The sequence below is a fragment of the Symphalangus syndactylus genome, chromosome 4 (genome assembly GCF_028878055.3).
Source record: "Symphalangus syndactylus isolate Jambi chromosome 4, NHGRI_mSymSyn1-v2.1_pri, whole genome shotgun sequence".
NCBI classification, from domain to species: Eukaryota; Metazoa; Chordata; class Mammalia; order Primates; family Hylobatidae; genus Symphalangus; species Symphalangus syndactylus.
The window spans coordinates 101,383,475-101,397,047 of NC_072426.2; the positions used below are offsets into that span (position 1 = coordinate 101,383,475).

The following is a 13,573-nucleotide window of genomic DNA, read 5'->3' on the forward strand; positions in this document are numbered from 1 at the left end:
ATGTGAACTAATAATGTCAGCTAGTTGAGATAAGAGGGTTACAGATGGCTGGGCGCAGTGGCTCACACCTGTAATCCTAGCACTTTGGGAGGCCTAGGTGAGCTGATCACCAGGTCAGGAGATTGAGACCATCCTGGCTAACACGATGAAACCCCATCTCTACTAAAAAATACAAAAAATTAGCCAGGCATGGCCAGGCATGGTGGCTCACACCTGTAATCCCAGCACTTTGGGAGGCCGAGGCGGGCGGACCACAAGGTCAGGAGATCGAGATCATCCCGGCTAACACGGCGAAACCCCGTCTCTACTAAAAATACAAAAACTTAGCTGGGCATGGTGGCACGCACCTGTGATCCCACCTATTCTGGAGGCTGAGGCAGGAGAACCGCTTGAACTTGGGAGGCGGAGGTTGCAAAGAGCTGAGATCATGCCATTGCACTCCAGCCTGGGTGACAGAGCAAGACTCTGTCTAAACAAACAAACAAACAAAAGCAATAAGCTGGTGGGGCGTGGTGGTTCACACCTGTAATCCCAGCATTTTGGGAGGCCGAGGTGGGCGGATCACTTGAGGTCAGGAGTTTGAGACCAGCCCAACCAACATGGTGAAACCCGCCTCTACTGAAAGTACAAAAAATGGCTGGGCGTGGTGGTGCATGCCTGTAGTCCCAGTTACTTGGGAGGCTGAGGCAGGAGAATCACTTGAACCTGGGAGGCGGAGGTTGCAGTGAGCCGAGATCTCGCCATTGCACCCCAGCCTGGGTGACAGAGGGAGACTCTGTCTCAAAAAAAGAAAAAAAGAAGCAATAAGATGACCTCACCTCATGCAAATATGTAGTTGGTAGAAGGTATATTTTTAAAGTTTTCAGACAGTTGTGGGTATTTGTTAACACTAAATCAAAACTTCACAAGTGGTGGTTTCTTAAATTAGTTACAGTGGCATTTTACATATTAATAAGTTTATTCCATCAGTACTCATTGATCTTTCTTGCACAGTAAATGGATCTTTTGCTCCATACTTGCATTTATAATATCATGCATTAACTACTTGGAATATATTGGTTTATGTTTTGTTGTGTCAAAAATCACTTTTAGTTTAACCACCAATCTTACTTTAACACACCTTTAAGTATTGAAAAGCTGTCAAGCCTACAGTAGAAGGAACAAGTTTTTCAAAGTCCTCAGGAAAGCTTAAATTTTATCATTGGGAACAAATACATATTTCCCTTGAAGTGACAACCTCTCACTTCATTTATTTTTGAGAATGATAATAGAACTTGTTTTTTAGGCCGAGTTTCACTCTGTCACTTGGCTGGAGTGCATTGGCATGATCTCAGCTCAAGCAATCCTCTCACCTCAGGTTCCTGTGTAGCTGGGACCACAGATGCGTGGCACCACGCCAGGCTAATTTTCTTGTATGTTTGATAGAGACGGTTTCGTTATGTTGCCTAGGCTGGTCTCGAACTCCTGAAGGAGCTCAAGCCATCTGCCTGCTTTGGCCTCTCAAAGTGCTGGGATTCTACAGGCGTGAGCCACTGCGCTGGCCCAGTTGTACTTTTAAGTAAAAATGATGTTCTGTGAAAAAAGTGATTTTTCAGTTCACAATTAAATCACGAATTCTTTTAAAACAACAAAAAAAGCGCTTCTCGTTAACTTTCCACTTATTCAGAATATTAAAGAGACATGTCAAGATTTAAAAACATTAATTTTTACTGCTTCATCAAAGACATTCTTAAGAAATTCAGGCTATGTTTTTTAACTGTAGGGGACAGTGAAGAATAGAATGACTACTAATATAATTGGTACCACTGCCTTGATTTATGCTGAGAAACCAGCCGTTGTACCCACTTTTGCTTTTATACCATCATGGCAAGTGTCAGTGAAAAAGCAGGCAATGACTTTGTATTACTTTTACAAATTTTTAAAATTTTTCATCAGCTTCCTCAGGTTTAATTACTATTATTCAGAACAGTGTTGGCCAGGCACAGTAGCTCAGGCCTGTAATCCCAGCAGTTTGGGAGGCCGAGGCAAGCAGATCACCTGAGGTCAGGAGTGGTGGCAGGTGCCTGTAATCCCTGCTACTCGGGAGGCTGGGATAGGAGAATCAGTTGAATCCGGGAGGCAAAGGTTGCCGTGAGCCGAGATCGCACCATTGCACTCCAGCCTGGGCAACAAGAGTAAAACTTGGGTCTCAAAAAAAAAAAAGAACAATTATGACCTCAGGCCTTCTGGAAGGGGTCTTGGGGATCCCGAGAGGTCCACAGAGCACATTTGGAGAACCACTGGTTTATGCACAGGCACAATGCATTAGTTTTACAAAGTTTAAAGTTCATCAAAGACTGGCCTCTTAAAAAGGCAGATGAGTTTGTCATTCAAACAACAGAAAATACATAAATACATCATGAGTGTGTATACAGAGAACTAAAGAGAAAGGAAGGTAGGAAATCTGAATCACATTTACATTTATTAAAGTTTACTACTACTGCTTTGTAGAATATTCTTGTGTTTCAATGTGTGGTTAGAAAAGTGAAAATATGTTTGGTTTATTGCCATTGCCTGTTAGGGAGAGTCAATACTTATGGGCATTTCTGACTGGTTATCGTATAAAAGACTTCACGGTACAGGCCATGATGTGCTGAGAAAGAATAAGGCAGGAAACCCTCTGCAAGTCAGGATCCAGGAGGAGAATTCGTAAAAGCTGCTTTGCTAAAGTAAACACCAAAGCACACAGGAGGCAGTATTTTACTAAACAAATATACTAAGATATTAACAGTTTTTAAAGTAATGCACATTCTTATTTTACAGAGATGCAGATAGATCTTTGAGCATATTTGATGAGCGGTTATGCTCATTTACGGTAAGTGGCACTTTTATTGAGGTTGTATTTTCATCGTACACTTGTATCTGTTTCATGCTGAAGTCAAAGTCATCTTTTTTTAAATCTTCCCCATTTCATGTTGCATTTAGTCATCTTAAGTGTTGTAAAAAGAATGAGCTGGAATAAGAACTGATCTGCAGCTCTGTTAGTGAGCTAGTATGAGTAAATATACTATCCAAACAACAGAAAATGTATCTTTTTTTTTTTTTTGATGGACTCTCTTTCTGTAGCCCAGGCTGGAGTGCAATCGTGGGATCTTGGCTCACTGCAGGCTTTGCCTCCCAGGTCCCTGTTCAAGCAATTCTCCTGCCTCAGCCTCCCAAGTAGCTGGAATTACAGGCATGTGCCACCATGCCCAGCCAATTTTTTTTTTTTTTTTTTTTTTTTTTTTGGTAAAGACAGAGTTTCACCATGTTGGCCAGGATGGTCTTGAACTCCTGATCTCGTGATCCACCCTCCTTGGCCTCCCAAAGTGCTGGGATTACAGGTGTGAGCCACCGTGCCTGGCCCAGAAAATGTATCTTTTTAAAAGGTAATTGTGAGCTGTCTATAGGACCCTGCAAGTCACTACCCAATTTTCAAAGCCATTCCTCCTTCTGTTCCACACAGGTTTCCACCGTGCCCATTACCCAGACAAGAAATGGAGGTGGGAGTTTAAATAACTATTCCTCCTCCATTCCATCGACTTCCAGCACCAGCCAGGAGGACCTTCACATCAGTGTTCCTCCCACTGCCAACACACCCACATCCGTTTGCAAGAAGTCCGTGCGCTGGTCCAACCTGTTTACATCTGAGAAAGGGAGTGACCCAGACAAAGAGAAGAAAGCCCCGGAGAGTCATGCTCACACCGTCGGGAGCGGCAGAGCCATCCCCATTAAACAGGGCATGCTCTTAAAGCGAAGTGGGAAATGGCTGAAGACATGGAAAAAGAAACATGTCACCCTGTGTTCCAATGGCATGCTCACCTATTATTCAAGCTTAGGTGATTATGTGAAGAATATTCATAAAAAAGAGATTGACCTTCGGACATCTACCATCAAAGTCCCAGGAAAGTGGCCACCCCTAGCCACATCGGCCTGCGTGCCCATCTCCAGCTCTAAAAGCAGTGGCCTATCCCAGAACATGAACGGTCTACGTACCTCAGCCAATTCAGACACTGGGCTGGGTGACTCCATATGCATCAGCCCCAGTATCTCCAGCACCACCAGCCCCAAGCTCAGCCCACCCCCGCCTCCTCATGCCAATAAAAAGAAACACCTAAAGAAGAAAAGCACCAACAACTTAAAAGATGATGGCCTGTCCGGCACTGCTGAGGAACAAGAAGAAAACTTTATCATTGTGTCCGTCACTGGCCAAACGTGGCACTTTAAAGCCACGACGTATGAGGAGCGGGACGCCTGGGTCCAAGTCATCCAGAGCCAGATCCTGGCCAGCCTGCAGTCATGTGAGATCAGTAAAGGCAAGTTCCGGCTGACCAGCCAGAGCGAGGCCATGGCCCTGCAGTCGATCCAAAACATGCGTGGGAACTCCCACTGTGTGGACTGTGAGACCCCGAACCCTAAGTGGGCCAGTTTGAACTTGGGAGTCCTCATGTGTATTGAATGCTCAGGAATCCACCGCAGTCTTGGCACCTGCCTTTCCCGTGTGCGATCTCTGGACCTGGATGACTGGCCAGTTGAGCTCATGAAGGTTATGTCGTCTATTGGCAATGACCTAGCCAACAGCATCTGGGAAGGGAGCAGCCAGGGGCAGACAAAACCTTCAGCAGAGTCATCAAGGGAAGAAAAGGAGCGGTGGATCCATTCCAAATATGAGAAGAAGCTCTTTCTGGCCCCAGTACCCTGCACTGAGCTGTCCCTGGGGCAGCACCTGCTGCGGGCCACCGCTGATGAGGACCTGCGGACAGTCATCCTGCTGCTGGCACATGGCTCCCGTGAGGAGGTGAGCGAGACCTGTGGGGAGGGAGACGGCTGCACGGCGCTCCATCTGGCCTGCCGCAAGGGGAATGTGGTCCTGGCACAGCTCCTGATCTGGTACGGGGTGGACGTCACGGCCCGAGATGCCCACGGGAACACAGCGCTGACCTATGCCCGGCAGGCCTCCAGCCAGGAGTGCATCAACGTGCTTCTGCAGTACGGCTGCCCCGACGAGTGCGTGTAGTATCTGTTTTATTTGACTGCAGTCTCCTTGGTGCAAAAATGAAATGGGAAAAATAAGGATAACTCACAATTTCAAAAGGAAATCACAAATTCAGCTAATAATAGCATTTTCAGTACTTTTCGTAAACTAAGTAAATACACAAAATGTTGATTTTTCTGACCATAAGACATATTTTAGGAGGGTGGAGCCAAGATGGCTGAATAGGAACAGCTCCGGTCTCCAGCTCCCAGCCACAGCGACACAGAAGACGGGTGATTTCTGCATTTCTGCTTGAGGTACTGGTTTCATCTCACTAGGGAGTGCCTAACAGTGGGTGCAGGACAGTTGATGAAGCGCACTGTGCGCGAGCCGAAGCAGGGCAAGGCATTGCCTCACTCGGGAAGCGCAAGGGGTCAGGGAGTTCCCTTTCCTAGTCAAAGAAAGGGGAAACAGAAGGCACCTGGAATATCAGGTCAGTCCCATCCTAATACTGCGCTTTTCCAACGGGCCTGGAAAACGGCACACTAGGAGATTGTGTCCCGCACCTGGCGCGAAGGGTCCTATGCCCACGGAGTCTCGCTGATTGCTAGCACAGCATTCTGAGATCAAGCTGCAAGGCGGCAGCGAGGCTCGGGGAGGGGCGCCCGCCATTGCCCAGGCTTGCTTAGGTAAACAAAGCAGCCAGGATGCTCGAACTGAGTGGAGCCCACCACAGCTCAAGGAGGCCTGCCTGCCTCTGTAGGCTCCACCTCTGGGGGCAGGGCACAGACAAACAAAAACTCAGCAAGAACCTCCACAGACTTAAATGTCCCTGTCTGACTGACAGCTTTGAAGAGAGTAGTGGTTCTCCCAGCACGCAGCTGGAGATCTGAGAACGGACAGACTGCCTCCTAAAGTGGGTCCCTCACCCCTGAGCAGCCTAACTGGGAGGCATCCCCCCAGTAGGGACAGACTGACACCTCATTCAGCCAGGTACTCCTCTGAGACAAAACTTCCAGAGGAACTATCAGACAGCTGAATTTGTGGTCTCATGAAAATACGCTGTTCTGCAGCCACCGCTGCTGACACCCAGCCAAACAGGGTCTGGAGTGGACCTCTAGTAAACTCCAACAGACCTGCAGCTGAGGGTGCTGTCTGGTAGAAGGAAAACTAACAAACAGAAAGGACATCCACACCAAAAACCCATCTGTACATCACCATCATCAAAGACAAAAAGTAGATAAAACCACAAAGATGGGGAAAAAACAGGGCAAAAAAACTGGAAACTCTAAAAAACAGAGCACCTCTCCTCCTCCAAAGGAACGCAGTTCCTCACCAGCAACGGAACAAAGCTGGATGGAGGATGACTTTGACGAGTTGAGAGAAGAAGGCTTCAGACGATCAAACTACTCTGAGCTACGAGAGGAAATTCAAAACAATAGCAAAGAAGTTAAAAACTTTGAAAAAAAATTAGAAGAATGGATAACTAGAATAACCAATGGAGAGAAGGGCTTAAAGGAGCTGATGGAGCTGAAAGCCAAGTTTCGAGAACTACGTGAAGATTGCAGAAGCCTCAGTAGCAGATGCGATCAACTGGAAGAAAGGGTATCGCTGATGGAAGATGAAATGAATGAAATGAAGAGAGAAGGGAAGTTTAGAGAAAAAAGTATAAAAAGAAATGAACAAAGCCTCCAAGAAATTTGGGACTATGTGAAAAGACCAAACCTACGTCTGATTGGTGTACCTGAAAATGATGGGGAGAATGGAACCAAGTTGGAAAACACTCTGCAAGATATTATCCAGGAGAACTTCCCCAATCTAGCAAGGAAGGCCAGCATTCAGATTGAGGAAATACAGAGAATGCCACAAAGATACTCCTCGAGAAGAGCAACTCCAAGACACATAATTGTCAGATTCACCAAAGTTGAAATGAAGGAAAAAATGTTAAGGGCAGCCAGAGAGAAAGGTCGGGTTACCCACAAAGGGAAGCCCATCAGACTAACAGCTGATCTCTCAGCAGAAACTCTACAAGCCAGAAGAGAGTGGGGGCTGATATTCAACATTCTTAAAGAAAAGAATTTTCAACCCAGAATTTCCTATCCCACCAAACTAAGCTTCATAAGTGAAGGAGAAATAAAATACTTTACAGACAAGCAAACGCTGAGTGATTTTGTCACCACCAGGCCTGCCCTAAAAGAGCTCCTGAAGGAAGCACTAAACATGGAAAGGAACAACCGGTACCAGCCACTGCAAAAACACGCCAAATTGTAAAGACCATCGAGGCTAGGAAGAAACTATAGCAACTAACGAGCAAAATAACCAACTAACATCATAATGACAGGATCAGATTCACACATAACAATATTAACGTTAAATGTAAATGGGCTAAATGCTCCAATCAAAAGACACAGACTGGCAAACTGGATAAGGAGTCAGGACCCATCAGTGTGCTGTATTCAGGAAACCCATCTCACATGCAGAGACACACATAGACTCAAAATAAAGGGATGGAGGAAGATCTATCAAGCAAATGGAAAACAAAAAAAGGCAGGGGTTGCAATCCTAGTCTCTGATAAAATAGACTTTAAACCAACAAAGATCAAAAGAGACAAAGAAGGCCATTACATAATGGTAAAGGGATCAATTCAACAAGAAGAGCTAACTATCCTAAATATATATGCACCCAACACAGGAGCACCCAGATTCATAAAGCAAGTCCTCAGTGACCTACAAAGGGACTTAAACTCCCACACAATAATAATGGGAGATTTTAACACCCCACTGTCAACATTAGACAGATCAATGAGACAGAAAGTTAACAAGGATATCCAGGAATTGAACTCAGCTCTACATAAAGTGGACCTAATAGACATCTACAGAACTCTCCACCCCAAGTCAACAGAATATACATTTTTTTCAGCACCACACCACACCTATTCCAAAATTGACCACATAGTTGGAAGTAAAGCTCTCCTCAGCAAATGTAAAAGAACAGAAATTATAACAAACTGTCTCTCAGACCACAGTGCAATCAAACTAGAACTCAGGATTAAGAAACTCACTCAAAACCGCTCAACTACATGGAAACTGAACAACCTGCTCCTGAATGACTATTGGGCACATAATGAAATGAAGGCAGAAATAAAGATGTTCTTTGAAACCAACGAGAACAAAGACACAACATACCAGAATCTCTGGGACACGTTCAAAGCAGTGTGTAGAGGGAAATTTATAGCACTAAATGCCCACAAGAGAAAGCAGGAAAGATCCAAAATTGACACCCTAACATCACAATTAAAAGAACTAGAAAAGCAAGAGCAAACACATTCAAAAACTAGCAGAAGGCTAGAAATAACTAAAATCAGAGCAGAACTGAAGGAAATAGAGACACAAAAAACCCTTCAAAAAATTAGTGAATCCAGGAGCTGGTTTTTTGAAAAGATCAACAAAATTGATAGACCGCTAGCAAGACTAATAAAGAAGAAAAGAGAGAAGAATCAAATAGATGCAATAAAAAAGGAAAAAGGGGATATCACAACCGACCCCACAGAAATACAATCTACCATCAGAGAATACTACAAACACCTCTATGCAAATAAACTAGAAAATCTAGAAGAAATGGATAAATTCCTCGACAAATACACCCTCCCAAGACTAAGCCAGGAAGAAGTTGAATCTCTGAATAGACCAATAACAGGTTCTGAAATTGTGGCAATAATCAATAGCTTACCAACCAAAAAGAGTCCAGGACCTGATGGATTCACAGCTGAATTCTACCAGAGGTACAAGGAGGAACTGGTACCATTCCTTCTGAAACTATTCCAATCGATAGAAAAAGAGGGAATCCTCCCTAACACATTTTACGAAGCCAGCATCGTCCTGATACCAAAGCCTGGCAGAGACATAACCAAAAAAGAGAATTTCAGACCAATATCCTTGATGAACATTGATGCAAAAATCCTCAATAAAATACTGGCAAACCGAATCCAGCAGCACATCAAAAAGCTTATTCACCATAATCAAGTGGGCTTCATCCCTGGGATGCAAGGCTGGTTCAACATACGCAAATCAATAAATGTAATCCAGCATATAAACAGAACCAAAGACAAAAACCACATGATTATCTCAATAGATGCAGAAAAAGCCTTTGACAAAATTCAACAACGCTTCATGCTAAAAACTCTCAATAAATTAGGTATTGATGGGACATATCTCAAAATAATAAGAGCTATCTATGACAAACCCACAGCCAATATCATACTGAATGGGCAAAAACTGGAAGCATTCCCTCTGAAAACTGGCACAAGACAGGGATGCCCTCTCTCACCGCTCCTATTCAACATAGTGCTGGAAGTTCTGGCCAGAGCAATCAGGCAGGAGAAGGAAATAAAGGGTATTCAATTAGGAAAAGAGGAAGTCAAATTGTCCCTGTTTGCAGCTGACATGATTGTATATCTGGAAAACCCCATTGTCTCAGCCCAAAATCTCCTTAAGCTGATTAGCAACTTCAGCAAAGTCTCAGGATACAAAATTAATGTACAAAAATCACAAGCATTCTTGTACACCAATAACAGACAGAGAGCCAAATCATGAGTGAACTCCCATTCACAATTGCTTCAAAGAGAATAAAATACCTAGGAATCCAACTTACAAGGGATGTGAAGGACCTCTTCAAGGAGAACTACAAACCACTGCTCAATGAAATAAAAGAGGATACAAACAAATGGAAGAACATTCCATGCTCATGGGTTGGAAGAATCAATATCGTGAAAATGGCCATACTGCCCAAGGTAATTTATAGATTCAATGCCATCCCCATCAAGCTACCAATGACTTTCTTCACAGAATTGGAAAAAACTACTTTAAAGTTCATATGGAACCAAAAAAGAGCCCGCATCGCCAAGTCAATCCTAAGCCAAAAGAACAAAGCTGGAGGCATCACGCTACCTGACTTTAAACTATACTACAAGGCTACAGTAACCAAAACAGCATGGTACTGGTACCACAACAGAGACATAGATCAATGGAACAGAACAGAGCCCTCAGAAATGATGCCGCATAGCTACAACTATCTGATCTTTGACAAACCTGACAAAAACAAGAAATGGGGAAAGGATTCCCTATTTAATAAATGGTGCTGGGAAAACTGGCTAGCCATGTGTAGAAAGCTGCAACTGGATCCCTTCCTTACACCTTATACAAAAATTAATTCAAGATGGATTAAAGACTTATATGTTAGACCTAAAACCATTAAAATCCTACAAGAAAACCTAGGCAATACCATTCAGGACATAGGCGTGGGCAAGGACTTCATGTCTAAAACACCAAAAGCAATGGCAACAAAAGCCAAAATTGACAAATGGGATCTCATTAAACTAAAGAGCTTCTGCACAGCAAAAGAAACTACCATCAGAGTGAACAGGCAACCTACAGAATGGGAGAAAATTTTTGCAACCTACTCATCTGACAAAGGGCTAATATCCAGAATCTACAATGAACTCAAACAAATTTACAAGAAAAAAACAAACAACCTCATCAAAAAGTGGGCAAAGGACATGAACAGACACTTCTCAAAAGAAGACATTTATGCAGCCAAAAAACACATGAAGAAATGCTCCTCATCACTGGCCATCAGAGAAATGCAAATCAAAACCACAGTGAGATACCATCTCACACCAGTTAGAATGGCCATCATTAAAAAATCAGGAAACAACAGGTGCTGGAGAGGATGTGGAGAAATAGGAACACTTTTACACTGTTGGTGGGACTGTAAACTAGTTCAACCATTGTGGAAGTCAGTGTGGCGATTCCTCAGGGATCTCGAACTAGAAATACCATTTGACCCAGCCATCCCATTACTGGGTATATACCCAAAGGACTATAAATCATGCTGCTATAAAGACACATGCACACGTATGTTTATTGCGGCACTATTCACAATAGCAAAGACTTGGAACCAACCCAAATGTCCAACAACAATAGACTGAATTAAGAAAATGTGGCACATATACACCATGGAATACTACGCAGCCATAAAAAATGATGAGTTCGTGTCCTTTGTAGGGACATGGATGAAACTGGAAAACATCATTCTCAGTAAACTATCACAAGCACAAAAAACCAAACACCGCATGTTCTCACTCATAGGTGGGAATTGAACAATGAGAACTCATGGACACAGGAAGGGGAACATCACACTCTGGGGACTGTTGTGGGGTGGGGGGAGGGGGGAGGGACAGCATTAGGAGATACACCTAATGCTAAATGACGAGTTAATGGGTGCAGGAAATCAACATGGCACATGGATACATATGTAACAAACCTGCACATTGTGCACATGTACCCCAAAACCCTAAAGTATAATAAAAAAAAAAAAAAAAGACATATTTTATGTCCTTTTGCCAAGGTGGATGTGTTAGTCTTAGGCCCTCCTGGGCCACATTGCCCAAGTCGCACAGGCTTCTGTATTACGTATTTAGATAAGATGTGTGAAAATAGATTTGAAAAAACGTTCATAAATATGCATTGATTTTTGTACACATGGCACCTCTTTGTTTTTTGTTTTTTTTTTTGATGGTGTTTTGCTCTGTCAACCCGCCTGGAGTGCAGTGGTGCGATATCGGCTCACTGAGAGCTCTGCCTCCCGGATTCACACCATTCTCCTGCCTCAGCCTCTCAAGTAGCAGGGACTACAGGTGCCTGCCACGACACCCGGCTAATTTTTTGTATTTTTAGTAGAGACGTGGTTTCACCATGTTAGCCAGGATGGTCTCGAACTCCTGACCTCGTGATCCACCTGCCTCGGCCTCCCAAAGTGCTGGGATTACAGGCATGAGCCACCGTGTCCGGCCCATGGCACCTCTCTTAATTTATAAATTGAACTGGATGTGAACTAATAATGTCAGCTAGTTGAGATAAGAGGGTTACAGATGGCTGGGCGCAGTGGCTCACACCTGTAATCCTAGCACTTTGGGAGGCCTAGGTGGGCTGATCACCAGGGCAGAAGATTGAGACCATCCTGGCTAACACGATGAAACCCCATCTCTACTAAAAAATACAAAAAATTAGCCAGGCATGGCCAGGCATGGTGGCTCACACCTGTAATCCCAGCACTTTGGGAGGCCAAGGCAGGCGGATCACGAGGTCAGGAGATCAAGACCATCCTGGCTAACATGGTGAAACCCTGTCTCTACTAAAAATACACACACACACACAAAATTAGCTGGGCGTGGTGGCGGGCACCTGTAGTCCCAAGTACTCGGGAGGCTGAGGCAAGAGAATGGCGTGAACCCAGGAGGTGGAGCTTGCAGTGACCCGAGATTGCACCACTGCACTCCAGCCTGGGCGACCGAGCGAGACTGCATGTCGAAAAAATTAAAAAAAAAAAATTAGCTGGGCATGGTGGCGGGCGCCTGTAGTCCCAGCTACTTGGGAGGCTGAGCAGGAGAATGGCCTGAACTCGGGTGGCAAAGCTTGCAGTGAGCAGAGATTTTGCCACTGCACTCCAGCCTGGGCAACAGAGCGAGACTCACTCTCAAAAAAAAAAAAAAAGAGGGTTACAGATCATTGCACACGGAAAATATTCCCCAGCAGTAAACACTTCCATTAATGTGATCTACAGCTTTTAAAAAAGGAGCATCTCAGAATAAGATGCTGGTACAATTTGCTTATTGAGAAAGGAAAAAAAACACACACTGGAGTATATTAAAAAGGGAAAAGAAGGAATGTGATTTCTCATGATTGAAAGCTTGATTTAGATTGCATACAGCTTTTGCTACCCAAGACCAAGCAGCTCTGGCAAGACTGGGTGGTTTTCCGAATGCCAGACCGAGGTGCCTTATGAAGGCAGCTGCCGATGGTTCCAGATGTAGAGAGATAGGTGATGCAGGAGGGAAAGCTGGATTGGAAAAGGGAGAGTTTTGTAAACGGGCTGTGCTCATTGTGCCTTTGAAAGAGCAGAGCCGGCAGCCTCTAGTCATCATTTGGATATACAGGACTAGAGCATGAATCTGATGTAGAGCTACAGAATGAAGAGCAACAGCAGCTGTTTAAATACCAAGAAAGTGTGTAGAACGAAACCGGACAAGCCAAGCATGGTGGTTTCATGCCTTTAGTCCTAGCTACTTCGGAGGCTGAGGTGGGGGAATTAATTGAGCACAGCAGTTTGAGTCTAGCCTGGGCCAGATGGTGAGACCCTGGCCTTAGATAGGTGAGACCTTTCTTATCTTAAGAAAAAATAAGACCAGGTACAGTATCTCATGCCTGTAATCCCAGCACTTTGGGAGGCCAAGTTGAGAGGATTGCTCGAGTGTAGGAGTTCAAGACCAGACTGGGCAATAAAGAGAGACCCATTTCTACCAAAAAAAAAATCAAGAAATTAGCTGGACATGGTGGCACATGCCTATGGCCCCAGTTACATGGCATGGCAGGCTGAGGCAGGAAGATCACTTGAGCCCAGGAGGTGGAGGCTGCAGTGACCCGTATTCGTGCCACTGCACTCCAGCCTGGGCAACAGAGTGAGACCCTGTCTCAAAAACAGATAAAGTGGACAGAAAATAGGTCGGTAAGGACTAATCATTT

The 13,573-nt window shown here is 44.4% G+C and overlaps 1 protein-coding gene across 2 annotated transcripts in view; it reads left to right on the forward strand.

Moving 5' to 3' along the window:
* The window catches only part of LOC129481039 (arf-GAP with GTPase, ANK repeat and PH domain-containing protein 11-like), a 78,504-nt gene extending 72,077 nt beyond the window's left edge, over positions 1–6,427 (forward strand). For both annotated transcript variants that reach the window (XM_063637479.1, XM_063637481.1), the window contains 2 exons: positions 2,803–2,854; positions 3,485–6,427. In XM_063637479.1, coding sequence (XP_063493549.1) covers positions 2,803–2,854; positions 3,485–5,035 — 1,603 coding nt within the window. In that variant the 3' untranslated portion in view covers positions 5,036–6,427. The remainder of the gene's footprint in view (positions 1–2,802; positions 2,855–3,484) is intronic.
* The last annotated feature ends 7,146 nt before the right edge of the window (positions 6,428–13,573 follow it).